Source organism: Phymastichus coffea, unplaced genomic scaffold (genome assembly GCF_024137745.1).
Source record: "Phymastichus coffea isolate CEN01 unplaced genomic scaffold, Cenicafe_Pcof_1.1 PCOF00047, whole genome shotgun sequence".
Lineage (NCBI taxonomy): Eukaryota > Metazoa > Arthropoda > Insecta > Hymenoptera > Eulophidae > Phymastichus > Phymastichus coffea.
In genome coordinates this window covers 1,796,212-1,821,025 of record NW_026706858.1, presented here as the reverse complement: position 1 = coordinate 1,821,025, position 24,814 = coordinate 1,796,212, and the positions used below count along the sequence as shown (strand labels likewise).

General features: G+C 56.2%; 6 protein-coding genes across 9 annotated transcripts; 2 read left to right on the top strand and 4 right to left on the bottom strand.

Annotated features, from left to right (window-relative positions):
* On the bottom strand, positions 1-1,037 carry LOC131665113 (pheromone-binding protein-related protein 6-like). Its single transcript, XM_058936748.1, has 6 exons — positions 890-1,037; positions 752-827; positions 589-677; positions 417-519; positions 247-311; positions 1-170 (listed from the first exon to the last, which is right to left on the bottom strand). Exons 1-6 carry the CDS (start codon positions 950-952, stop codon positions 153-155), a joined length of 414 nt encoding a protein of 137 aa, XP_058792731.1. The 5' UTR covers positions 953-1,037; the 3' UTR covers positions 1-152.
* A 485-nt stretch (positions 1,038-1,522) lies between these two features.
* Positions 1,523-6,887, bottom strand: LOC131665112 (general odorant-binding protein 69a-like). Of its 2 annotated transcripts, XM_058936746.1 has the most exons (7): positions 3,892-4,091; positions 3,504-3,827; positions 3,333-3,420; positions 3,007-3,059; positions 2,410-2,566; positions 2,021-2,085; positions 1,523-1,948 (listed from the first exon to the last, which is right to left on the bottom strand). In XM_058936746.1, the coding sequence occupies exons 1-7, from the start codon at positions 3,937-3,939 to the stop codon at positions 1,931-1,933; spliced, it is 753 nt and encodes a 250-aa protein (XP_058792729.1). In that variant the 5' UTR covers positions 3,940-4,091; the 3' UTR covers positions 1,523-1,930. The 2 variants fall into 2 exon arrangements, with proteins under 2 accessions (XP_058792729.1, XP_058792730.1); XM_058936747.1 differs by lacking the exons at positions 3,504-3,827; positions 3,892-4,091 and adding an exon at positions 6,723-6,887.
* Positions 6,888-7,057: 170 nt separating this feature from the next.
* Positions 7,058-10,597, top strand: LOC131665110 (uncharacterized). Its single transcript, XM_058936743.1, has 8 exons — positions 7,058-7,198; positions 7,276-7,403; positions 7,474-7,742; positions 7,822-8,236; positions 8,295-8,741; positions 8,820-9,070; positions 9,133-9,374; positions 9,458-10,597. The coding sequence occupies exons 2-8, from the start codon at positions 7,290-7,292 to the stop codon at positions 9,769-9,771; spliced, it is 2,052 nt and encodes a 683-aa protein (XP_058792726.1). The 5' UTR covers positions 7,058-7,198; positions 7,276-7,289; the 3' UTR covers positions 9,772-10,597.
* LOC131665111 (mitochondrial chaperone BCS1) lies at positions 10,593-12,806 on the bottom strand. 2 transcript variants are annotated; one of them, XM_058936744.1, is made up of 6 exons: positions 12,690-12,806; positions 12,392-12,595; positions 12,127-12,318; positions 11,915-12,054; positions 10,947-11,546; positions 10,593-10,878 (listed from the first exon to the last, which is right to left on the bottom strand). In XM_058936744.1, the coding sequence occupies exons 2-6, from the start codon at positions 12,526-12,528 to the stop codon at positions 10,664-10,666; spliced, it is 1,284 nt and encodes a 427-aa protein (XP_058792727.1). In that variant the 5' UTR covers positions 12,529-12,595; positions 12,690-12,806; the 3' UTR covers positions 10,593-10,663. The 2 variants fall into 2 exon arrangements, with proteins under 2 accessions (XP_058792727.1, XP_058792728.1); XM_058936745.1 differs by having other exon boundaries at positions 12,392-12,750.
* Positions 12,807-13,785: 979 nt separating this feature from the next.
* Positions 13,786-21,980, top strand: LOC131664968 (TLR4 interactor with leucine rich repeats-like). Of its 2 annotated transcripts, XM_058936502.1 has the most exons (8): positions 13,786-13,988; positions 18,644-18,983; positions 19,046-19,360; positions 19,427-19,759; positions 19,916-20,416; positions 20,485-20,598; positions 20,670-20,898; positions 20,963-21,357. In XM_058936502.1, the coding sequence occupies exons 2-8, from the start codon at positions 18,645-18,647 to the stop codon at positions 21,208-21,210; spliced, it is 2,079 nt and encodes a 692-aa protein (XP_058792485.1). In that variant the 5' UTR covers positions 13,786-13,988; position 18,644; the 3' UTR covers positions 21,211-21,357. The 2 variants fall into 2 exon arrangements, with proteins under 2 accessions (XP_058792485.1, XP_058792484.1); XM_058936501.1 differs by having other exon boundaries at positions 20,485-20,898; positions 20,963-21,980.
* On the bottom strand, positions 14,551-18,507 carry LOC131665063 (IQ and AAA domain-containing protein 1-like). Its single transcript, XM_058936661.1, has 8 exons — positions 18,213-18,507; positions 17,949-18,101; positions 17,615-17,861; positions 17,248-17,440; positions 15,832-16,689; positions 15,430-15,764; positions 15,131-15,370; positions 14,551-15,059 (listed from the first exon to the last, which is right to left on the bottom strand). Exons 1-8 carry the CDS (start codon positions 18,356-18,358, stop codon positions 14,619-14,621), a joined length of 2,613 nt encoding a protein of 870 aa, XP_058792644.1. The 5' UTR covers positions 18,359-18,507; the 3' UTR covers positions 14,551-14,618.
* Positions 21,981-24,814: the final 2,834 nt, after the last annotated feature.

The following is a 24,814-nucleotide window of genomic DNA, read 5'->3' as shown; positions in this document are numbered from 1 at the left end:
TATTTATAACATGCTTTCTTTATTTGTCACCACAGTACTCGCCAAACAATTTCAAATTCTCATTTCATACAGTTAGCAGCCAGTAAATTGAAATCAATGACGGATATCCAGCTAGAGATTATTGCTATTCTCGTCGGCGAGCTAAGTACTCTCTATATGACGAAGTATTTCTAAAATATGGATATATATCAGTGTAACCGGGTCTATTGGCAATAATGGATTGTTTGCAATTAGAGCATTCCATACCTCGGGGTTAGTCTTCTGGAAGCACTGCACGATGTTGAATGCCGCGTCACAAGGATTCTTGCCAGCTGTTTCAAAAAGTATATTTCGAATCAGTGTTTGAAACGCAATAAGCGATCGACTAATATATATATATTGAGTATTGAGAGAAAGAGAGAGAGAGGGAGACTCACTCAGGTGGCGGCAAGCGTTAATCATTTCCATGCCGTGATCTTTGAACGACTCGGGAATCTTAGGAATGAGTTTGTCGAAATTGATGTGTCCATCGTGATCGAGCTGTAAATTTCAGTAGACATTGTATCAAAATTCGTCGATGCAGCGGAAGTCCATTCGCATTGTATTTACCAAATCAAAATGCCCGAAAATGCAAGAGAAGTAACATCCAAGGGTCTCGCTGGGATGGAAGTATCCTTCGGCCGTTCTATCCACGTGCTCTGAAAGCAGTTCGCGCGTTCATTCGGGCTGAAAGCCGCGGCGATCAGAGAAGCAAAATAAAGCGCTCACTGACCGATGTCGACTCCCGTTTCACGGTGGCATTTCTCACGAACGTCCGCGACCAAATGCGCTATCTCGCGCGGCACTTCCTGTATGGATTTCCAAAAAATGTTCACTGCCGAGCTTGAGCGAAATGCGTCGTCCTACTTACACCAGCGTGGACTTTAACGGCGCCGAGGGCCAGCACCAGCAAGCAGAGGACTGCGTTCTTCATTCTGCGATTACGACGAGCTTAGAGTTCCTTACTTACTTGCAACGTGATAAGAAGACTGCACAAAATCTCGCGGAGAAGGCGCCTTTATACGCAAGGCGAGACCGCTAATACGGCTAATTACCGACAATCATCGGTGCCCGTTGCCGAAGCGCGTCCAAACATCTGCAATTTAGTCGTCAAAAGCAATGCATGCGTGTCTCGGCGCGCGTATAGCGTTTCTCGTAGGATGGCATTGCCAGCCATCGGAGTAGACGCTGATTCGCGCGAGAGCTGAGAAATAATCGCTCGGCTTTTCCATCGGACGCAGCGCGGCGCAGCACCGTCATTCGCATTCAAACGAAACATGGGAGAGAATGACAATTGCTTTTTGAGCGAGAGTGCGTCGGAGTCGAAAATTACAGGATCTCCGGTGCAAACGTGTCGTGACTAAACAAACGTTCCCCCGACTTCTTGCGTCACCGCGCGCCGGCCAACGAGTATCATCTCCGAAGGCAAGCGATTTGTGGGGAGATGGGCGGCGGAATAAATTAAATGACAAAAGTGGACTACGATAATCCACGTTCTGTCAGGTTTATTTTTTATCTTCTTCTCTTTTTATTGTTTCGCTTCGTTCAATTATCGGACAGTATTTCTAAATATTTACAATAGCGCACAAGCCGAAACTCAAGACAAAGCGGTGAATAAAAAATGCGTTACACAAGCAAATTCGCATAGAAGCCCTAAAAAAGCGTTCTTCACCTTTTATACGTCTACTTATTGTTTCGTTTATTGTTGCATCGTTCAGTTTACATTGACATTGGTATTGATTGTACGAGTACTACAAACTGCAGTGGTTCGGTCGTCGTCTTCCTCGAATGCGTCAAATGAGCCACTCGGCGAATTGACTTGTTTTTCAGCACTTCTAGGTCATCGATCTAAGCTACATCTTATTATTCTTCGGGTTCCGTGTGTAATTCGGACTTAAGCGTTTCGTTCGATTCAAAAGAGGTAGTAAGTCTGCAAATGAAACAATGACATTGAGTGCGTTGATGCGGTCGCGAGCGAGTTTCGAGCGCGACTTCAACTTACTCTTGGTGATCTGTCGGCGTAGCACTTGTTAAACGTGTACGCGTACTCGCAGCTGTCGGCACTGGCTGCGAATTACACATGTTATCTCGTCAGTTGATCGCCGATCAATGCTCGCCGATCCACGCACAAGATAGCCAGTCTCGCTGTCGATAAATCAGCGGAATGCCATTTCCTGCGTGGACAAATCGACGGGTCGAGCAAACCGAACCTCGCGCGATTAATCGAAAAGGAAATGAACGAGTCGCGCCGACGACTCGATTAAAAGCGGCTGTCTAATAATTCAGCGCGCAGACTCAACTAATCGAGCTGCCGAAGAGCGACAAACAAACGAAGACGTCGACCAATCGAGTGCGGTAGCAAGTAACAAATGGGGAATACAGATACAATACCGAAGTATTGACCCAGAGCCTTGCACTCGCTAATCGCCTGCTGGACTTCCTTTCGGTAGGCCGGTATTCGTTGGAAAAACGTCAGCATGCCGTTCAGGCTCAGCTCCCGCTTTTCGTCGATCAATCCGAATTGCTCCCAAAGGCAGTACATGTAACACTTTCAACGTTGCTCGGTTATTTCCGCTGCGCTAAGAATCCACTTCGGACCTGCTGTCGTTTTCGCGCGTTGCCGAGGAATGAGTTTTTCAATCTCCGCGTCGATCAGTGCCCGCGTGACCGCATCGCGGTTCGGAGCGGCAAAGTGCACGCGCGATGTTTCTACAAAGAGGACGCGCCCGTTAGGATTCGTTAGGATGGCCTGTCCTCGTGGACAGCTAATGGCTCGCGGTTACGCTTTGAAACTTAACGGCCGCGTGCCGCATTAATCAAAAAGTTGGCGCGCACGAAGCGAGAGTAACAAGTTGCAACGGGCGAAGCGGTCCGGACTCGACGCAACTTCGCCTTCGACACTTGGATAAATTTGAACGATCGGCGGCCGACGGAGCCCTTTCCACAGCGAAAAACGAGCTACGGATGGTATTTTCAAAAAGACTTTACCTTCAATTCCATGGAGTCGGGCCATTGGCCGTTTCTCACCGACTCGATGTCGGCTGTAAAAATAAACGAAAATACAGCACACAGAACGAGGCTCGCTCGAGGCCGCTCGGCAGCCTTTCATCTCAGCCACGCGGTCGCGTTGTCTCTATTTCGTGCTTCGCGAGGCAAACCAGCAATTGCTCGGCGCGCAACATTCGCGAAAAAATACAGCCACGGGGCAAACGGGGAAAGAGGAGTCGGCGGGCCGAGCGGGGGCCGGCGGCTGGTAGGACGCCCCGAAGGAGGCGCGCGAGAGCACGAAAGAGAGACGGCGCGGCGCGAGTTACCGGTGGTCACGCCCGTCTGCGTTTGGCAGGCGTTCACGACGCTGGCAGCCGTGGCGATCATCTTGTCGGACACGAAGCTGGGCCGCGTCTGCAAACAGACAACACAGGCATCGATCCACCTCGGCCGTCGGGGCGCGAGCGAGAAGCACAGTTGGCATGCAGGATACGTACGCCGGGCTTCGCACTGGCCAAGCCGAGGAGCAGTGCCAGCGAGGCGGACAGGCGACAGAGTGGAACCGAGCGGAGCTGCATGCTGCCGGCGGAGGGTGCTGCGCGACTGAGCCTAGCCGCGGCGGCGCAGCCCCTCGCCCTGCCCGCGCCTCCGTCGCCGTCGCCGTCGCCGCCGCTGCCGCCGCCGCCGCACCCTGCCCCGCGGCGCGACGCCTCCGCCGCGCGACCGCGAGCTCCAACCCTTCCGGGCCTCGCGCTCTCGCTAATTAAGCCGGCGGGAGCGACGCGAAATGCAGAGCGCCGGTCGGCCGAAAAACCGAAAAACTGGATCAAGTGTTGCCGCGCCAATGCGACGAGTTTTTGGCGATGCGCGCCGCGTTTCACCCACTTCTTTCTCGCTGCCCTTTCGCCGCCGTTGCAAAACGAGCACGCCCATCGCTGCTAATTCGACCCGTCGTCGTAGCCGAGCCGAGCTTGATCGTTCGAAAGCTCGAACGCCAGCGGCGTCGCTCCGGCGGAACTCGCGAACGTGCCGCACGAAGCTTGCTCGGGTGGTCCTTGCTTTTCCCTGTCTTTCTCTCGCCGTTGGTACGTTTTCTTCGGCTGGAATGGAATGGAACGATGAGGGTCGAGAGCGAACGCCAGGCGTCGAAATTGACGAGGCCGCAAGCCGGAAATCCTTTCGTGGGATTCCTAAGTTGACATTGACGGTCATTGACGACCGCGGACTCCACTTTGGATATTGGACAGGCAGTTCGAGGAGCCCCCGGCCAAAAAATTGGTCAGTAGATCAAGGGTCATAGCTGCAATTGTCTGCGAGTGCGCATAACAATTGGAGTCTTACTCGCGCGCAGCCGAGGACTGCGTTTGATCGACGGATGTGGCACTTGAAGCCCCTATAACGCTTTTCCGCGCCAATCAGACGCCAATTACACGCGGTACATATGCCCGCGGTGCGTCAACTGCGCGATCTTGACATGTGCGATTCGCGCCAAACTATTTCTGGAGCTGTCGCGCTTATTTCTGATTTTCAGCTCGATCGCGGCGCTCCGACCGGTCTGCTCATTTTCAGAACCAACCACATTTTTGTACATTACTTGGATTAGTACAAGCGTTCTGGACAATGTTCGGAACTTCTTTTTGGGTCCACCCGAAGGAATTCAACTTCACTTACGATTTTATTGCGTCGAGTTGAATTATATTTCATGAAAATTACTCTCGTTGATCGATTACTTCGATTTTATCAATGATTTCTCATGGATAAACTGAATAGTTATGCATTATAAATAGCATGCGGCATTACGTGCAACTATCTAATAAGAAAAGTGGCTACGCGTCAATGTTTACCGTCATTTCCGAGACCATAGTTTCGTAAACGAAAATCCGATTGTCGAACAGGGGAACGACGGCTATCAAATTTGCAAATGCCTCGGTATCGAGACCGCCGACTTTTTCACATGGAAGGACAACGCGAGAGATCGGGGGGAAATCGTTTTTCGATTTGCGAACGGGTGAATGAGACGTCGCGCTGGCTTTTCGCGAAGGGAGGTAAAGGGGATAAAGCGAATCGCGCGAACGCGTACGTGTGCGTGCACGGAAAGCCGCAGAACGTATAAAGCGCAAAGCGACTGTCTGGTTCAAAGTAGAATTCCACCAGGTCAGTGCGCTCGCGCGCGACCTATAGCATTATGGCACTGCTCTCGCATGGATAAAGAATTGGTGAGCGACTCATAGCCAACTTTTATCGCGTTGCTTTCCTTCTGCTCTCACTTGTCTCCTCTGTTTCGATCAAATCGTTCATTTCGTTTTCTTCAGCTTCCTGCTTCTGTCTTATTCGATATATTTATTCTTTTCTCAGTACTCCATCCCATGCAATTTTGTTATCTACACATATTTATCAAACTTTTTCAACTTTTTGTTTTTATTACACCAATGGTATTACAAACCTTCGATTGTACCGACTATCATGCATTGCAAAAGATCCATCAACTCCAATTTCCTGGAAACTTTATCGCTCGACGATAAGCCAGTCAATTGATTTATAAGACGCACGTTATAATATAGTTTGCAACCCGTTCGCATTGACCGACGCGCTGCTTGTTATTGGTAAGGCAAGGCAGCAACAGATGGCGTGCGATTTTCCAAAGAGTATTCATCATCGTAGGAGTATTTGAAAATACCACCAGAGCTGAGGTCGTACCTCCTACTTGCTTGAGTAATTGTCGCTTTGTGTAAGTATCGTGGAGGGTGGTTTAATCACTTGGTGGTTAACCTGGTTTTCCTTCCTTCGAGGGAGTTTTGGTTATAAGGTTGATTGTAAATCCACGACCTATTGATTGCAATATTCACGTTTTTCTCAGCCACCGGCTTGGCGGATAGGCACTTTTACATTCAAGATGGCCGAGGGTGTCAGCTTGTATACACCATACGAATCAGTTGTTCACATGGAGGAGGATGATGAAAATCAGGCGCTTAAGATAAAGAGAAGCCTTGAATTGAATGATTCCGAATCATCGGAAGTAGATGACATTAATAATATTATTAAAAGAAAGTCGGCTAAGAGGTCGAACGTAGTTGATTTCCGCAATACATTGATCAATGTGAACCCTAATTTACCGACAGACGATAACTCTACTTCCAATATTTAAAGGAATCATAATCATATCTTTTACCGACTTTTCCTTTGGGGCAAATTTTTCTCGAGACACACGTCGGCGTTCGTTCAGATGTCGGCTAATAACTGATGATTAGATGATAAAGCGAAGTACGGTCGACTCGTTGATGAAATCGAGAACAATATGTTTATTTTCAAGGCAACTTGCACGAGTTATTATTTTTCTCGGATAAAATTATTCATCCAATTTTCTTTTAGAAATATAATTAATGTAGACATTTGAAGGAGTCAAACGTACTTCGCTTTGTTATCTAATAATCAATTATTAGCCGAAGTCTGAACGTCCTCCGATGCGTGTCTCAGGAGAAAATATGCTCCGAAATGTATGACTAGATGTGCTTTCGGAGGAAACGCGCCTGTGGGACTGCACGAGAGGACGACGAACGCAGCAAAGTTGCCCGCGAAGAGCTTTCGCGGAGTATACAAAAGTGGCGGGGAACAGCGTCCGTTGGCGAAAGTGCGTCGCGCGTCGTCTGCTCGATCGACGCATCAGCCGCGAGCCGTGACTGCGCAGCGCGCATCTGGCACTGACGAAGGCGACTGGCGGCGCAGTGGACCACTATCGACGCTTGCAGCGCCGTGGCTCGGTCGCGTGTACCGTGTGGTACGGCTGCGCGCGCGCGCGCGCGCGCGTCCAGCCGCAATAGCGCGCGTCCGTCGAGGTCGATCGCCAAGTGCTCCTGGAAGCCCATCGCGGCCGAGTGCTGGAAGGGCCGAGCGAGGGCCGAGCGTCGGAGGCGAGCCCCGGGAGCAGGGCCGGTCGAGGAGTCGACCGCGTTGCCAGCACCGCCGTCCCCCGGGCTCTGCACGGAGGCCCGCGGCCGGTGAGCGGACGTCGCGCGCGCCGACGGCAGGCCCGGTCGGCCGCCGCCCTTGTGCTCGCGCCTCCATGGACTCTGACGTGTTCCTCGGCGTCGGCCAGTTATCGTCGACCAGGCTCCGGCTGCCGTGGCCTTGGGGAGAACGACGGAGCGGCTGAGGAGCGAGCGCTGGCCCGGTTCCGAGGGACTGCAGTGCAACGGTACGTCGCGACCGATTGTCGCTCGCGCGATCAGTTTGAGATCCGCCAGCCGAGTGCATGGTTACGACGGTTGGCAGCTCGTAGCTTCGATATGGGTAAAACGAGAGGCGTGCACGAGACCACTCCGGAGATCCGCAACCGCATGGTGGGCATGTACGAGGCTGGCCTCGGCCTCAAGGACATCGCCGCCGCCGTCAACTGCTCGGTAAGCCGACGGACGATTCGCGTCGCGCGTCCCGAGCAAGCAGCTCAGTGACGAAACGCTCGCGTTCCAGCAAAGGACCGTCAAGAGGTGGCTGAACAGATTCGACCGGGAGGGCAACGTGGACACGCGAGAGCGCTGCGGACGCAAGCGAGCCACCACCCACGAGCAGGACGAGGCGATCGTGCGGCTGGCCACGCAGACGCCCATCACGGCCGCCAAAGCCGTGCTGCCGGCTCTGGGACTCAACTGCTCCGTGGACACTATTCGGGAGAGGCTGCACAAGGCAGGCATTCACAACTGGAGTCCGTCCAGGAAGCACATCCAGAAGATACCTATCGCGTGAGTAGCGCGGCGAAGCCACCTTGCTCCCGCTCGCCGACCGACTTCCCGGCTGAGCTTGGATCGCGCGACTTTTCAGCGCCACGGATGGGCCGGGCATACAGCAGGCGGTCTGGCGGCCGACCGGAACGCAGCTCGGCAAGAAGAAGCCGGCGAGAGAGGCGACGAGGGGCAGAGCCGGCGGCGGGCCCCGCTCGAAGAAGAGAGCGGCGCCCCGGCGGGCCAAGCCGCACAAGGCGCTCGAGGCGGACGGGGCCCCGGGCGCGGCGGCGCACCGCCAGCAGGCCGACTTCTCGTTCGCGAGCGGCCCGCCGGCAGACGACGCGCAGGCCCTGCTGACGGCGGTGCCGCCCGATCCCGGCCAGTTCGGCCGTCCGGCGGACCTGCAGCCGCAATCGCAGCCAGCGTACCATCGGCAGCCGCCCGGTATCATCGGCGCGCCCCGGACCTGGCCGCTCGACCTCGGCCACGGCGCCCACCACCACTACGCGCAGGTGGGACGGAGCCTCGCGCTCGCGGCGCATCGGACGCTCACAGCCGCGTCGTTTTCAGAGCGCCATGCACCACGAGCAGCAGGCGCCCGTGCACGTCCAGGCCCAGGCGTCGATGCACGCCCACCACCACGCGCAGGACCGAGCGCAGGACCGAGCGCAGGGCCCGATCCCGGCGCAGCACTGCTGCGACCTACCTGGCCAGAAGCTCGACGACCACCGGCTGGGCTTCGCCGAGGAGCAGCCTCGGCGAGAGGACGTGTGCTCCAATTCGAACGCCAGCTCCAACGGCAACAGTCGGCATTCGAGCGGCGCCGACGACGACGCGAGCAGTGACAACAACGGCCGCCCCGACAGGTCTAGAAAGGCGGCGAGCAGGAGCAAGACGAAGAAGGGCGGAAAGGTCAAGGGCACCCTCGAGACGAGCGTGGAAATTCGGAATCGCATGATCGGCATGTCCGAAGCTGGACTGTCGACTCTGTCGATCGCGCTCGCGATCAACCGATCGGTAAGTCGGCCGAGCGCGGCTGCTCCGGGTGGCCCGCCAATTGGTCGCTCGATGCCTAATCGCTGCCCATCCACGCAGGAGCGAACCGTGAAGAGATGGCTCGACCGCTGGCACAAGGAGGGCAACGTTCAAACCAAAGAGAGGAAGGGCCGCAGGCGCATCACCACCAAGGAGGAGGACGATGCCATTGTCGCGCTGGCCACTCAGCAGCCACTGACCGCGGCCAAGCACGTAGCGCCTGCCCTTGGACTCAAGTGCAGCGTCGACACGATCCGAGAAAGATTGCACAAGGCGGGAATTCACAGCTGGAAGCTAGGCAAAAAGCAGGGGTAATTTCCGAATGGTCGACGAGCGCGCGCTGCAGGCGCTAATGCCGTTTGAAATTGCGCAGGCTCGGCAATGCCGTGCACACGGTGCACCTCTGGCAACCCAGCGGCAACAGGTCCAGCAAATTGAAGAGCTCTGCAAGCAAAAGAAGGAGGGCGTCCGGCAGGAAGGGCAATCCAAGCGCCGAGGACGCGTCCAAGCAGCCGGGTAAAAGGACGAGCGACGAGGCGCCTCCGGAGATAGCCCCGCCTGCCACAACCGCGATCCACCAAGAGCCAAGTTTGCAGTTCCAAAATCAAGCGCAATGTAAGTCGACGAGAAAGAGTCGCTTGGTCTTCTCTCTCGATTCCGCGACCGGAGAAGCCTCACGAACATCTTTGGCGTTTCAGCTCCGCCGATGATGCAAGCGACGCACGAGCTGGCCACCGCCACTTCGGAGTTCATGCAGCCCAGACAGCACATGCATGCGCCGCCTATGTGCCCTCAAGCAACTTTAGCGCCGCAAGCGCTGCAAACCGTGGGACCGATAATGCAACCGCGCTCGGACTGCAGGTTGTCGCTCTCTGCACTGGCACCGCCGATCGCCAGCCAGGCCAGCGCCAACATTTCTTACTCTTCGTGCATGCTGGGCAATAGCGGCCATCCGACTCACGCGGAGCAAGTCGACCCAATGAATTACGAGCCGTACATCTGGAGCTTTTAAGTCGCGCGACAGCTTCGGAATGTTCACAACGGTTTAGCTCATCGTACAGGCAAATTCAAACTTTGCCCTTTCCAGATCCTGCCCAGGACTACCATTTTCAGAGTACTCATATCAAACGTACATAGCCTCTCTGGATAGTACAATGTAAAAAGAACATTTTTTTATCGTGTCTTCCTGCACAGGGACACCATTTTTCCAAGTGAATTTCTTCATAACTGCCACGCAGAACGTTGTATTTGACATTCAAGTCACTGGCGAGTAATTCTAGTTGAATATTGTGATTTTTTTAACGTAATATAAGAAGCGATTAATTAATTTATATTCTATCTAAAAATAATAATTAAACTATGCTTTAAATTAGCATTACAAGTTTAAGCTTCGAAACGAATGACGCGTTATAGCGCAATTATATATAAATATATATATATACATAGATATATGTATATTTTTATAAACGATATCAAATTTTTAAAATGCAATGTGTCTCGCATCTCCTTATATATATACATATATATATATAGCGTTACTCGTACAAATGAAAATTACACTTCGAATAAATATTAAATAATTATATATTATTAGTTGTAAGCGAAGTCGGTAAAGTTTTTTTTTCTACGAACATTCCTACGTGTTTTATTTTTTGATGATCTCACATAGCCCATTATAATAAATATTTTGTGATTTTGAATGCATGAATGTATAGTCAAAGACGGTGTCACTGATATTTTTCACCTCTTTAATAAATGATATTTATGAATCAATTATATTATTTTTATAATTTTTCATTTATAATTGTAAAATAAATGACTTGGTTTCTTAAAAACTATCTAATGAATATTTTATTACTTACAAATAATACTTACAAATCATGCAATTTTTTAGGATCGTAGCGTTACGTAAGTTCCCAAATTTTTGGCACATTATTTAAAACGGCTTCCGGTTCATTTTTATAAAACATAAAGAAACCTTGAATTTGTGCTGGACTCACATTGCGGCCATGCGCTAGAACACTTTGAGCGAACTCTTTGGAGAGATTTTCAATATTCTCGTTTTGCGTTTTGTAAAATCGAAGGAACATTTGTTGCAACTGAATTGCACTACAATACCCTAAAATCGAAAATTCTTTTAGAGTTTTAAGTAAACATTGTAGGAGAAACTAAAAGGAGCATGCATACCAATATATTCTTTGTAGTCAACCCTGCCGGGCCTGATGAGAGCAGGATCTAGCCTGTCCAAGTAGTTTGTAGTCATGAATAAAATTCTCCCCTCTGATGAAGCAACTCCATCCAAAGCATTCAACAAACCACTGAGGGTAACAGCATTCAAACCTTGATATGCAGCTTTGACTTCTTTCGTTTCTTCTCTGCTCACAAATACTGCATCAATATCCTCAAGCAAGATAATTGTCTGCTGTGGAGCAATTGCTAATAAATGATTCAATCTATCATCTGTCAGCATTCTATCTGACAGATTTAAAACGCAAATTCCACGGTCTAAATCACCAGCTAAAGCAGTTATGAATGAAGATTTGCCACAGCCTGGAGGACCATACAGTAGATAGCCTCTTCTGTAAGGAATTCCCCTATCACTATACCATGACACGTTCTCAATAAATTCTTCGCAATCTTTCATTATTCTTTCAGCAACGCCTGTATCAAGAACAACACTATCGAGAGGCCGTTGCTTTTTTGGATGTCCAAATTGTCTCCATTCATGGCCCATAGCAGTGTACATTATAGTTTTTCCTTTATGTTCAGCTAAAGCCATTTGTCTAGCTGTAAAATTATGATTCATGATTAATTTTATATGATTGTGTATGAATTTACATGTAAGGAAGTCATTGTACAATGTCTGATTTCTCAGTTGTAATTTGATTGGAGATGAGTACCTTTCTCTAGTCTCTAATATAATTTAACTACTTGAGAAATCAAGTATAAAAATTTTTTTATCTGTATTCTTTATAATTTTACATTGTATTAAGTTTGCTAATTTGTTTTGTATTTAATAAATCCCGAAGAGATTATCGAAATTTCTGACGTAATGTTGATGAGTAAGTAATTTAGTGATTAAATTACTTTAATTACATTCCTTTCCTTCGTTATTCTCAATAACTTATAATTCCATTACTTAAAGTTAATATTACCTTCTTCCAAAATCTCAAAGTAAATTCTCCTGTCTTTTCCAAATGCAGTGAGATGAACTGATTCAAATGGCATTCCCAAATTGACATCATGCATTTGTTGCTCTCTTGTTCTTTCAACTTTTATCCAATTATTGCGATACCTTAAAAATTATTTTTTCAAAACACTTACTCTTAGTAGAGTTTGTACATGCTGGATTATGTAAAGAACAAACCTGAAGAAGTGTTTACCAATACTTGGTATAAATTCGTATTTGGTGGAAACGTATCCAGTATCACTTTGTTGAAAACTGGTTGACACAGCAAGGTGTTGAGTTTTTCTAGCACCTTTGTATGTAATCCATTTGAGCAGCCAATCGTAACTTTTGTCTCTACATGGTACTTCAAGCGTAATCATATAATGTCGTCTGTAAATATAAGAAAATTATTAATATCCTACTGTAATGAAATTAAAAAAAATATAATTATCGCACTGTTTACCGGAATAGAATCACAGCCCCTTGCATGCCTTTTCTGAGCAACGCTGCTCCTGCACCAATTCCAAACAACCCAAATCCAGCACCAAAGTATGGATTGTCTGATAAAGTTTGCACGTACTCCATAATAGTCATTTTCATCTAATTATCTACGGTTCTCAGAACACAATCAGCACTTGTTACACCTTACGTAAACAATTTACGTCACCTTGAAAAACGTTTACAAAAATTTGTAATTCGATATGAAAATGTCATTTTTACCGATCAAGCGACTACTTTTATATATTTCATTCAGAAAATACCATGACTTGTTATTGATGGTCAAGCAAGACCAACCGTACACATTGTATCGGAGGTGGCAGGAGGTTATGTTGTCTTTCACCGATCATCAGCCCAACAGCTGCCGGATCCACGTGATCGTAGCAGACGGTACTGATTGTCCTCATCCATCGATCGACCAGGAAGTAAAAATTGAAAAAGCGCGCGTGCGGTGCTCCATTGTCCGTAGCCATAAAGCATTGACGATTCGTTGGGCAACGTACACATCAGATAGTTGGCACCTCTCGCTCGTTCGTTAAAATGGAAAAAGCATCGATCGCGAATGATCGTCTCGGACACAAAGAGAAACGATTCGTAAACGAGACTCGTCGCAAGTACATGCAGTCGGGTACCGAACAAAGAGCTTTTAACGCTCAACGGCCGCGGTGGTCGGGGAAATAAAAGATTGGAGCATTGTGCATAGAAATGAGTGGTGACGACCTACGACTCTTGAATGAGAATTGAATCCGTGGAAAGGCAGCGCTAATTGACCGGCGCGGAGAGGATGTGAGCGCGCGCGTCGAGCGGCGCGGTGTCGCAAGTGTGCCGCGGATGCCCACGCGGCCCTTCCGCGGTGGGCGTCACCGATTTTTCCACGCGCGCGAGGCGAGCGGCATTTCCCAACGCGGACGAGAAAACTCGTTCCTCGCGAGCGGCGATTCGTCGGCGGATAACTAGCCTTGGGGCTCGCGCCGTATTAGGCATGAAAGGCACGAATGAGTATCGGGCCGTCTCGCGCATCCACCTCCCGAGCCCGAAAAATGCCGCCGCGGTGGCCAATAAAAATGCAAATGCAATCGGCCACTCGGAAATAATTGGGCGGGCCAGTCGTGTCGTCCGAACTGGCCCGTCGGCTTTTTGTCGCGGCCGCATCCCGTCGATAGAATTCGGTAGCTCGACCGATTCCGCGAAGCTCTCGCGTGAGAGGAGCGCCATCCGGAGGAGCAGGAGGAGGAGGAGGAGGAGGAGGAGGAGGAGGTGGGCGTAAGGGCCGCGCTGCGCGTGTGCCATAAATGGCGATGCTATGTGGAAAGACACACGCTCGGCGTCCCCACTCGGCTGCGCTCCGTTCTCCGCTCGACGGACGTAGCGCCGGTGTGCAGGCTCACTCGCGCGCGACTGTTTACACCGAGCGGCGGTCCACCTGCGCGCTCTCGCTCTTCGGATTTCTCTCGTTCCGACCACCCCGTGCTCGTTTCGGCGTCTACAGTGCGCGTCATCCAGTGATATGTGCTGCCCGAGCTCGACAGCAGCGAGCCGGCGACGAGCTTCAGGATAAGCAGGTAAGGTTTCTCGTCGCGCGCCTCGCCTGCCCATTGCGATTCGCGCGGTCGCGGCTTTCCCCGAGTCCGAATCGACTTTGTCGGAATCGACGTTGCCAATTAATAGAGGCTGCGTTGGCGCGCGCGCGCGAGGACGAGGCCGACTGGAAGGGGCCGCGAGGCGAAAGGAAGCAAACACGTGGGCAGATCGCGTCGCCGCGGCCGCATTGGCGTGAAAAATTGCCGAAGGAGGCACTCGTAATTAAAACGTCGCCGCTGGCACTGGTCCGCGAGACACGCCGTGCGCGCGACAGACCGGTTCCCCCGCGCCAAAATAAATTTCGCGCTCGCTCTCGACGGCCAACGGCGTCGAGCGTCCGATTTATGAATGAACACACACACACACGAGCGACCTCGGTCCTCGCGCGTTCTTCCGTTTTTTCGTGTTCCTCTCTTTTTTTATTTTTTTTGTTTCGTCGTCTTTATCATCGATTTCTTTTGCTAGCTTATTTTTTGCTCGCTCTCTGCTCGGCTCGGCGCGGACTGCCGAGCGAGTCGTGTCCTGCAACGGAAACAGCGACGAGGTCGATTAAGCATGCGGCATTCTCGGGAAAGAAGCGCGCGGATAGGTACGCCCGACGAATACCCGATCTATCGCTTGTTGCTCTTGTCCTGCTGCCGCTCGGCCAGCTGCTGCTCGAGCTCCTGGCGCCTGAGCTCCAGCGGCAGCTTGGCGCGGAACTTGGCGAAGCTGTCCACCTCGCGGCACGGCAGTCCCAGCCGGAAGAGCTGCTCGAGGATCTCCGCGGGCCGCAGCGGCTGCCTCTTGAGGCGGATCCGGCGCCCGATCGAGGTGGCCAGCTCGAGGGCCTGGTCGGCGAGCTCGAGGGGCGTCCCGCTGGCCGCGCAGACGCTGGCCAGGCAGGAGACGTCGACGTGTCGGTGCACGTTCGGTCGGCGCATCAGGCCGTGTTTGAAGAGGCGGTAGAGCGTGCCGCGGTCGGCGACCGGTACGACGATGAACTTGTCGTGGAGCTTGACGAAGGAGCGCGCGGCCATGTAGGGCTGCTGCGACGCCGTGAGAAAGAGAACCTACGCGCGGGAGCCGTACGGAGTAGCGGCGGCGCCGGGTTTTTGCCGCGCGCGGCCGTGGGCGCAGCTACCTGGTCGCCGGGCGCGATGCCCCGGACGATCTTGCGGTACACGGCGGCGAAGCGCTTGGGCTGCGCCGGGCGCAGCTCCGGCGGCACCCACCTCAGGAAGGCCGACTCGCCCTCCACCAGCACGACCGAGGGCGCGCACGCCCTGGACAGCCGGAGCACCGCCTGGGCCAGCCGCTCCTGCTGGGCCCTGCGCAGGAAGCGGCCGACGTGGCGCTCGGGCGTCAGGTCGAACACCGTCGCCTGCCGGGCGCAAAAGCCGTTGGGCCGGGCCGAGCGGCGCGAGCGCGGCGCGCCCTCGCCTTCAGCTCGGCGCAGACGGCCCGCGCGACGAACAGCTGGCCGCAGCCCGGCGGCCCGCAGAGGCACACCGAGCGCACCGCGGGCGCGAGGCCGCTCAGGCGCCGCGAGCCGAGCGGCAGCACGCAGTAGTCCATCACCGGCAGCAGCAGGTCGCCCAGGCGGGCCGCGGCGTCGGCGCGGACCTCGTGGCTCAGGGCGCCCGGCCAGTCGCTCAGCCGCTCGCGCGGGCAGTCGCGCAGCACCTCCTGCCTGCTCAGCTCGAGCAGCAGCTCGTCCTCGGACTCCCCGGCCAGCGGCTCCGGGCGCGCCTTGGGCGTCGGCGCCGCCTCCGGCCCTGTCCGCGCGCGAACGCGTGAGCGGGCGCGCGGCGGTCGGCGGCCGGGCTCGCGGGCGCGCCTTACTTGGGAAGGTCTGCGGCTTGGGCGGCGCGAAGGGCGCCCCGTCCTCGAGGGCGTCGGCCGCGAGCGCGCGGTTCAGCTCGTCGAGCTGCGCGCGCATCGCCTCGTCGGCCGCGCGGCGCATCTCCAGCTGCAGCTCGTGGCACAAGGGCTCGGTCGACAGCTCGGCGATCAGCGCGGCGCGCGGGTCGAGGACCTGCTCCTCGGCGCGACGCGACCAGCGCTCCGCGAACTCCGCGCTCGCCTCCGCCAGCAGCGGGAACGCGCGCGACGGCGACATTTGCCAGCCCTCGGGCTCGACCGGCTCCTCCTCCTCCTCCTCCTCCTCGGCGTCGGTCGGCGACTCCCGCGCGGGCTTCTTGCCCGCGGCGGCGTCCGCCGGCGCGGCCAAGTACTCGGCCGGCGTGCGCACCTGTCCCGTGGCGATCAGCAGCGAGCCGCCGTCCTCGGGCGCGGGCACGGAGTCGAAGTGGCCCAACTCGTCGAACCAGAGCAGCAGCCACTGGCGGACCTCGTCGCGCACGTCCTCGACGAGGGCCGGGCCGCGCACCTGCCACAGCCGCTCGCGCTGGGCGGCGACCTCGCGGTCGCGAAGCTCGGCCGCGCGCAGCTGCATGTCGAGCCGCTCGCGGAAAGCCAGCTCGCCGAGCAGCTGGGCGTCGCGGGGCCTCCAGCTGGGCATCGTCATGCCGAGCAGCTCCTCCAGCTGCTCGATCCGCCGCTCGAAGTGGAGACGCGCGCGGAGGCGTCGCCAGCCCCGCTGGATCACGGAGGCGGCCCTCGTCTGCTCGGCTGGCGTCGCCGTGCGTGGCCGCAGCTCGTCCATCGCCAGTCTCGCCCGCAGCTCGCGATCGGCGACCGCTGCGGACGATCCCGTGGTCAGCCGTATCCCCAAGCCGCGTGCGCCCGTGTCGGCGAGCGAGCGAGCGAAGCGACAGCCGTCGACGGCGATGCGTGCAGCGAGAGCGTCCGCGAGCGCGTCGCCCGCGGCTCGTTATGCAGCGCTTTCCAGACAAGCGATCCCGCAACGATAAGCCCGAGACGAGGCCGCCGCGGCCGGAAAGAAAGTCGGACGGGTTTCCCGAAAAGCAGCTGGCGACTGAACCGCACCGAGCACCGGAAGTACCGCGATGCCTCGTCCCCCTCCGCACACACGCGCACGGATCCGGTTTCGCCCGTGGGATTGGATCCGACGCGCGCGCGTGACATCGCCCACGTAGATAACGGTCGGCCGGTTCTCCTCGATCGGCCTCTCATTTCCATAATTCATTTTCCTTGCTCGGCAGATCGCCCGGGCGAGCGGCTTATTCGGCGCTGGACCGGGCGCCACGCGGCCGAGCCTCGACTCGGCTTCGTCGCTCGTTCGCTCGTTCGCCTCGTCGCTCGGCCGACGCGCGCCGCAAAAGTACTCGGACGTACCGGCGCGGGCGGCGCGTCTGCCGACCCTGGCCCGCTCGTGGCTCTGGATCAGCGTGACAGCCTCGCACTGGCGTTTCTTCTCGGGCGTCTCCACGGGTGCGACGTCCACGACTGGGACCGTCGCCTGGGATTTGGCCCTCGGTCTCCTCGTCCGGAAGCCCGTCCTCGACCCCTCGGCCTCGGACGCGTAGGTCTGCAGCGACGACACTTCCGATGCGCTATCGTCTTCGATCGCTGGGCCGTGGCCGGGAGGAGAGAGAGAGAGAGAGAGAGAGCGGGAGAGAGACGGACGCTAAATTATGCATTCAGGCACGCACCGACGCCGCCACGGGCATTGTATTCAAATGTCCTTCGGCTTTGAAAGCGCCAGCTGGCAGAGCCTGGGCGGCTCCGCCAACGAGCGACGAGCGCGGAGCGACAAGTCGCTTTCGGCTCCGTCAAGGCGACACGACGAGCGCGGTAATTGGAAGCGCGACTCACGCCTGGCTGCGGCCTCGACGACTCCTCTGCGCCGCGCCGCCTCGGCCTCGCGAGCCGCCGCGTCGTAGGCCGGCGCCGTCAGCCGTACGTCTTCCGGCGTGAGTTTCATGTCGAGCAGCACGTCGTGGGGCCATCTAACGGACAGGGTGGGCTCGTTCAGCGAGGCTCCACCGGGCCGCGAGCCGAGTCGCGCCCGGGGCTGCCGGCGAGCGAGTAATTACGGGCACTCGAGGCAGGTGAGGTCGACGAGCTCCCGGCGGCACTCGAGCATGCGCGCGATCGAGCAATCCAGCTGCTTGCCGAGCAGCTCTCGGATTTGCGGTTGGACAATCTGGTCGTGGCAGCTCGTCAGGCGCCGCACCATTCGCCGGTAACTGGAGCAGGCGCGACATTGAAGCGCGCGCGCGCGCGCGTACAGCCGATTCCGTGCGCGCGCTGCCGCCCGACGATCGCGTTACCGCGCGCGAGCGCGAGGATTGCTTTACCGAAAATAGAGTTTCAACACGGCGTTCGTTGCGACCTCGCTGTCCTCGATCGGCTCGCCCTCCTGGACCACCTTGTCGTCCGCCATCAGCTTTTCGAGATCTCCGCACGCCTCCAGCCACAGTCGCGCGTAATGTGCCTCGCCCATTGAACTTTACTATTTTTTAGCTTTTACTTTATTTTTTTATTTACTTATTTTTTCTTTTCTTAATTTTTTGGAAAGTCAGCACTTGTCAATTTTGATTGGTTATGTTTCGCTTATTCGTCCATCTTCTTAAGGAATTGCACAAACGTGAAGTGCGCCCACGTTGTTTTTATTTATTTTGGAATTCCACGTGCGACGCCCACGCGCGTTCGAAAGCGGCAGCGCGCATGCCGATTGAAATGTCGGGCGCAAAAGTGCCATGATGAAAAAAAGCGAATGACCGTCCAGGATGCCGGATACGTGTGGAAGGAGGACCGCGCTGGTGGGGGCGTTGATCGCGGCCTGCTGGCTGCTCATCGGCGCCACGCCGAACGGATCCTCCGGCGAGGGAGCGCCGCCGCCAACGCGGACCGCATCGCCAATCGGTCCGCCGCCGCCGCCGCCGCCGTCAACGCTCGCCCCGAGTCCAACCGCCGCAGCCAAGCCCATCGACGACGCGGCGACGGCGGCGGCGGCGGCGGCGGCGGCGGCGGCCTGGGAGTGCCCCAACATAACGGGCCCGGGACTCGAGTGCTCCTGCGATTTCCCGCACACGCTCAGGTGCATCGGCGACAGGACTGCCCTTCGGGTAAGCGGCCGGCTCCCGCGCCGACGCAGCACACTCCCTACAGCCGACTGGCGTGCTCGCAGACGATCGCGCAGCACCTGCGGCACAGCCGTCCGGGGGCCATCTCCCTGCTGGACGTCACGCTGTCGGGGATCACCGCGCTCCCGGCCAATTTCCTCGAGGACGTGGCGCTGCACGGCCTGGTCGTGTCCACCGGCGAGCTGCGACAGCTCAGCGAGAACGCCTTCACCGCGTTGGCGAGGCCCCTGCAGGCCCTCGGCCTGCCCAACAACCTTCTGGACGCGGTGCCTAGCGTCGCACTGGCCAAGCTGCGTGGCCTCGAGAGACTCGACCTGTCGCACAACCAGCTCAGAACGCTGGAGGCCAGCTCGTTTCAGGTACGCTCGCGCGCGGAGCTCGCGATCCGCTGGCGGCTCTGTTGAGACAAGGCTGGAATTGCGCAGGCTCTGAGCAACGTCAGCTACCTGGACCTGTCGTACAACCTGCTGTCGCAGCTGTCGCCGCAGGCGTTCGCCGCGCTGCCCGGCCTCAGGTCGCTCAAGATGCACGGCAACCATCTGACCACGGCGGCGCTGTCGGCGCTGCGCGGCCTGCGCCGCTTGGAGGAGCTCGACCTGTCGGCCAACCTGCTGAGCGGGCCGCTTGGCCAGGGCCTGCTGCCGGCGATGCCGCGGCTGCGCCAGCTGAGCCTGGCCGAGAACGAGCTGAAGCGGGTGAACCAGAGCGCTCTGCGGGGCATGAAGAGCCTGTCGTCGCTGAGCCTCAGCCACAACCAGGTCGGTCGGTCGGCCGCCGTGCGTGCGTACACCCGCTCGCACCCGCTCGCACCCGCTCGCACCCGCTCGCACCCGCTCGCACCCGCTCGCACCCGCTCGCACCCGCTTGCACCCGCTTACACCCGCTCATGTCCGACGCCGCTCGTCCTTCCGCAGATCGACGTGCTCGAGGACCACGCGTTCAGCCAGCTGTCGTCGCTGACGCGGCTGGACCTGGCCTACAACGGCATCGTGGACGTATCGAGCGCGTCGCTGGCCCACTTGGAGCAGCTGCGCAGCCTCGACCTCACGCACAACTTCCTGCGCTCGCTGAACGGCGACCTGGTGGTGCCGCTGCGCAAGCTGGAGGAGTTGCGCCTCGACGACAACGACATCTCCATGGTGAGCAGCGACCTGCCCGTGGCCAAGCTGCGTCTCAAGAGCCTGTCGCTGGCCGACAACCCGCTCAACTGCGACTGCAGCCTGCTGGAGTTCGCCGCCTGGCTGGCCAACTCCAGCCTAGGCAGCGAGGACAGGCTGTCGGCGGTGTGCGCCACGCCGCCCGCGCTGGAGAACGGCGTGCTGGCGCAAGTGCCGCCGGGCAGCCTGCTCTGCGGCGAGCCGTCGCCGCCCGTCATGACGCGGCTGCCGCTCGCCGCGGCTCAGCTGACGCTGCACGTGAGTAGCGCCCGACCGCGCGCGCCGAACGCGCTCGCCGAACGCGCTCCCGACCACGCTCGTTGCAGGAGTTCCACTTCGACGAGAGCAGCGGCGCGGACCTGCTGTGGCGCGTGGAGCCCTGCACCGAGCGCTACACCTGCGACACGCTGATCGTGTACGAGGCGCTCGGCGACAAGGAGGTGCAGATCGTCTCGCACGCCATCCACTGCGACTCGCGGCTGATGCGCAACCCCTGCTCGTTGCCGGTCAGCCTGCCGACGAGCGTGCGCCTGCAGCCGGGCCACCGCTACCGCTACTGCGTGGTGCTGATGGTGCCCAGCGCCGTCTACGACGAGCTCTCGCTCGGCCTCGGCTGCAGCGACATCATCGGCCTCGAGGACACGCTGCACCTGGCGCCCGACGGGCCGCCGCAGCAGCGCCAGTCGCGCCCGCAGATCGCCGGCCTGCGCGTCAACGCCTCCGGCGACGCCTGCCTCAAGGTACGCCCGCGCCACCGCCGCCGCGCCCGAGCCCCCGCTGACCCGAGCGCGCGCCTGTCCCCAGGTGGAGGTGGCCGTGTCCGCGCGAGACCGCGGCGGCTGCCAGGTCGACCTGGACGTGTTCGCCGCCGAGTCCGGCCAGGTGCACCGCCAGCGGCTCAACTGCAGCTCCGGCCCGGCCACGCTGTCGGGCCTGTCGCCGGGCCGCTACCGCGTCTGCGCCAGCGTGGACGACCGCTCGGCGCCCGGGGCCGGCCCCGGCCCGGGCCACGCCCGCTGCGTCGAGGTGCAGACCTTCCGTCGGGGCGGTGAGCCGTCCTCGTCGTCGTCGCCGCTGTTGCTGCTGCTGCTGCTCGCCGTCGTGCTGTGCGTGCTCGCGGCCCTGGCCTTCCTGGTCGGCCGGCTCTTCGTCAGGAGGACCGGCAAGCAGCGCCGGCTGGCGCCGCCCTCGCCGCCGCCGCCGCCGCAGTGCTTCGTGCCCGCCCAGCAGCTCGAGGTCGCGCGCAAGGCGCACTACATCAAACTGCACGCGACCACCAAACTCTGACCGGCTACGGGGCTCCAGCCGAGCTCTCGGAGGCGCAGCGACCGCGTGCGGCTGGGCCTCTGCTCTCGGCTGAGCGCGCACCGCCTTGGCTCCACGGCTACGGCGACAATAGACGCGCTAAAGACAAATATTGTAAATACAAGAGTGCTGCTTACGGGTGGCTAGAGTAGGCTCCAAGCTGGAAGCTAGCGTGACGGATTTCAGGAGATTTGCGCGAATGGACGAGCAGCTGTGAAAGCTGTCAGCGCTAACTTAGAAACGTTGTACATACAATAATTTTCTTGGTCTTTCTCACCGAAATTCTCACTAACTCAGGGGGTTAGCGAAGCTTATTCACGTAGCTACTTAGGATGCAATGGAAAATCGTTAACACAGCTACGTTCACCTGTACAAAATATTATTACACTCATGTAGACGTACTTTGCTTCCAATACTTTTGTAAATACTCTCCTTTTTTTTAAGTGATCAGTTACGAATGTATATCAAATGCTCTAAAATTGTTGTTGATCTTTATACATTATTAATAAACACGTCTTTGAATAGCATTCGCGGTTATTTATTTTTATTGTGCTTTCATCACTCCGAAATGGGTAATGGGGGCTGTGTACGAGCATGAACTATTTCGTGCTCGAAACGATTTGTATTGTTGTAATTTTTACTCGGATATTGGTAAATCAAAATAATAGCGCTAAACAGTTGATTATCGACAATAAAGTCGGTAACGCAGAGACGTTTTATGTCGGCCACTGGAAACGGTAATTTCGCGCGTATTCGTATTGGAGTAAACCCAAAGTAAAGTAAACGAAGGCTCGACACGTTTCTTATTAAAAACCGAAAAATCAATTGATCATAAGCTGCAACCTTATAATAATTATTTGTTATAAGTTTATGGCAAAAAGGAATCTATACAATACTGATCTTACATTGAAAGGGAATGGGAGGTCTGAACAAAAGCGACATCTACTTGATACCACAATGCCTTATGGTATCGAAAAAATTTGCTAAATTAATTCGAACGGAGAAGCACTTCACTGTTAATAAATAAACATCCAGAACAAGCAAGCGGCACGAATTTTGAGGAAAAATCGAACGGTCAGAAAATTGGAGACGCACCGAAGTAAAAATCGGGACTACTGCAGGCGCAAAACGTTTTATTTAAATTGTTAATTTTGTAACGGTTTTCGCACGCGACAAAGCGTCACGGTCCACGGACAGCAGGAGGCGCGATGCCAATACATCCGGGCGTTTCTCATCCGAAAAAACAAGGCCGAATACGGAGGACGACAAGCGAGACTTTCTCCGCGGGGGCCATTCAGCAACGGCGCCAAGGAATCTATTAAACATCCGCAGTAAGCAGGCGTCGAATAAAAAGAGCCGCTTCGCCTGCCGACGGCTCCGCAAATATTCGATTGTCATGCGCGATAAGCGGATTTCTCCGATTGTTGCCTGAAAAGCTCGTAAAGTTTAACGGCGCGAACGACGAGTTCGCTCTCGGCAGGAACGGCCAAGGAAAAGGCTGGGAGCAGCGGCTCGAACGCCACTTGTCTTCCGTGCGGCGCCGCCGGCGAACACAAGACTCGTCCCTCATAATCGCGGCCCGTTTTCTAGCGTAGCTGCGTTCACATACGCGCGTCCGCGCGCGTGTTGCAACGTCGAATGCCCTCGACGCGTAACCAAATGCGAAACTGGGCCTTAAAACTCGAGCGCACCGCCTGCTTGCGCAAAGAAAAGAGAAGAAAAGTAACGCAACTTTGTCGCCGATTGGTTGCGCGAGGCGATTATTTCGGTTGCCCGTGAAAACACGCCGCGAGACGCGATCGTCGACGAGCCGCGATTTCGTTTCCCGGCATCGCTTTGGCTTTCGGCGCGGAGTGGAGGCGAGCGATCGTTTGGGCGTGTAACGGAGTCCATCGCGGCGAGCAATTACGAGTGAAAAGGCCGGCTCGCCGCGGAAAAGCGCGCGAGCGCGGCTTTGCGCAACGCGGGCGAAAAACGGCGAACCGCGCGCCGTAATAATTGTGGGTGCGAGCGCGAGCAGGTGAAAATTGCGATTGTTTCGACTGGGAAGCGGTGGAGCTTGAAAAGTCTGCGGTCGCGTAACGCGAGAGCGCGCGGAGGCAGTTGCGACAAGTGCAAGCACAATCTTCATCCGTCGCTGTTCGCCGCGCGCGTCGCAGAAAACTGAACTTGGTGCGCGCGGAGCCCATCGCGTATCCGCGCGAGTAACAATGGCGTGCGGCGCGCGGAAAGATGAGACTGCAACAAGGCCACAACGTGGAGCCGCGCTTGGCATTAATTATCGCGCGTTGCTCGCAGCGTCTGCGGGGCTTTGTCGGTGGTAGTGAGCGCGGTCGGTGCCGAAGAAGCGAAAAAACTGGCGACGCACTTCGCGGCCGATGGCATCGGCGAGGACGGAGCGAGCGCGACGATCGCGAAGAGGGCGCACGCGGAGGAAACAGTCGGCCGTCGCCGGCGGCCCATCGCTCGCTCGACCGAGCGGCAACGGCGCGGCTAATATCGCCATTGTTCCACTGCCGAGGCTGTTTCGCGTGCCACACGCCGCGCGGAGCACATAATACGACAGCCTAATTGCAGGCCCCGACGTATCCTTGCTAAATTTCAACGTGACGTTTGAAAGCAGTCCGGAACCGCGGCAGCTCGTTCGGTCCTCTCTCCGATTCTCGACGTTGAGCGATTACTTCATTACGTTCCTTTTAATTGTCGCGACGAATTGTAATCGAAAACGCCGATTAAGTCGTTCGCTCGCAAGAGAAATGCAGCCGAGGGTCGGCAGCACGGTAGCGCGCGCAATGCTCCGGAACGAGAGTCGATTTGGCGGCGTTGCACAAAAGCGATGCATCACGCTCCGAAACTCGCGGGATAAACAGCTGCCAAATGAGTGTTGTTCGAAAGCAGCGCGGGCAAGATAAATGTTTCCACAGTGCTGTTTGAGGAAAGCAAGGCGGCAAATATCTCTATAGAGTGTGCGCGAAATGCACACACTCGGGTCGCGGCCGGTCGTTCTCAGGCGCGCGGCGGCGGCTCGACCGTATCGCGCATTTTTCCTTCTTATTTCCTTTTTTTTTTACGCAACACTGCGCACCGACTAATTGCAATCATCGGGCCAGAGTGCGCAGCGGAATGATGCCCCGCGACGTTGCCCGCGGAAGAAAGTCATACTTTTCCGCGGCTGTGATTGCAGTTGCCGCACGGCGCATTCGTCATACAGCCATAAAAACGTCGCTCGCGCGCTTTGCGCAACTTCGGTCTTCTTCTGTTGCTGCTTTCGCGGGGGAAAAACGGATCCGCCGGCGTTGTCTCTCTCCTTCACTCTGCCGATTTCTTGGATATAATGGACGATCATTTTTT

What these genes read in the sequence shown, in the direction of transcription:
- LOC131665113 (XM_058936748.1), bottom strand. Translation starts at nt 952, where the DNA reads ATGAAGAACGCAGTCCTCTGCTTGCTGGTGCTGGCCCTCGGCGCCGTT. An exon ending in CCGTTAAAGTCCACGCTGGT is followed by an intron (nt 828 to 889) that starts GTAAGTAGGACG and finishes AAATCCATACAG; the next exon opens with GAAGTGCCGCGCGAGATAGC. An exon ending in TTTTCGGGCATTTTGATTTG is followed by an intron (nt 520 to 588) that starts GTAAATACAATG and finishes TGAAATTTACAG; the next exon opens with CTCGATCACGATGGACACAT.
- LOC131665112 (XM_058936746.1), bottom strand. Translation starts at nt 3,939, where the DNA reads ATGGGCGTGCTCGTTTTGCAACGGCGGCGAAAGGGCAGCGAGAAAGAA. An exon ending in GAAAGGGCAGCGAGAAAGAA is followed by an intron (nt 3,828 to 3,891) that starts GTGGGTGAAACG and finishes CACTTGATCCAG; the next exon opens with TTTTTCGGTTTTTCGGCCGA. An exon ending in CCGACTCCATGGAATTGAAG is followed by an intron (nt 2,567 to 3,006) that starts GTAAAGTCTTTT and finishes CAACGTTGAAAG; the next exon opens with TGTTACATGTACTGCCTTTG.
- LOC131665110 (XM_058936743.1), top strand. Translation starts at nt 7,290, where the DNA reads ATGGGTAAAACGAGAGGCGTGCACGAGACCACTCCGGAGATCCGCAAC. An exon ending in CCGCCGCCGTCAACTGCTCG is followed by an intron (nt 7,404 to 7,473) that starts GTAAGCCGACGG and finishes CTCGCGTTCCAG; the next exon opens with CAAAGGACCGTCAAGAGGTG. An exon ending in GTTCCAAAATCAAGCGCAAT is followed by an intron (nt 9,375 to 9,457) that starts GTAAGTCGACGA and finishes TTGGCGTTTCAG; the next exon opens with CTCCGCCGATGATGCAAGCG.
- LOC131665111 (XM_058936744.1), bottom strand. Translation starts at nt 12,528, where the DNA reads ATGAAAATGACTATTATGGAGTACGTGCAAACTTTATCAGACAATCCA. An exon ending in CTTTGAGATTTTGGAAGAAG is followed by an intron (nt 11,547 to 11,914) that starts GTAATATTAACT and finishes ATAATTTTACAG; the next exon opens with CTAGACAAATGGCTTTAGCT. An exon ending in TGACTACAAAGAATATATTG is followed by an intron (nt 10,879 to 10,946) that starts GTATGCATGCTC and finishes TTTCGATTTTAG; the next exon opens with GGTATTGTAGTGCAATTCAG.
- LOC131665063 (XM_058936661.1), bottom strand. Translation starts at nt 18,358, where the DNA reads ATGGGCGAGGCACATTACGCGCGACTGTGGCTGGAGGCGTGCGGAGAT. An exon ending in GTGTTGAAACTCTATTTTCG is followed by an intron (nt 18,102 to 18,212) that starts GTAAAGCAATCC and finishes CGCCTGCTCCAG; the next exon opens with TTACCGGCGAATGGTGCGGC. An exon ending in CAGACGCGCCGCCCGCGCCG is followed by an intron (nt 16,690 to 17,247) that starts GTACGTCCGAGT and finishes GATCGTCCGCAG; the next exon opens with CGGTCGCCGATCGCGAGCTG.
- LOC131664968 (XM_058936501.1), top strand. Translation starts at nt 18,645, where the DNA reads ATGCCGGATACGTGTGGAAGGAGGACCGCGCTGGTGGGGGCGTTGATC. An exon ending in TGGAGGCCAGCTCGTTTCAG is followed by an intron (nt 19,361 to 19,426) that starts GTACGCTCGCGC and finishes GGAATTGCGCAG; the next exon opens with GCTCTGAGCAACGTCAGCTA. An exon ending in TGAGCCTCAGCCACAACCAG is followed by an intron (nt 19,760 to 19,915) that starts GTCGGTCGGTCG and finishes GTCCTTCCGCAG; the next exon opens with ATCGACGTGCTCGAGGACCA.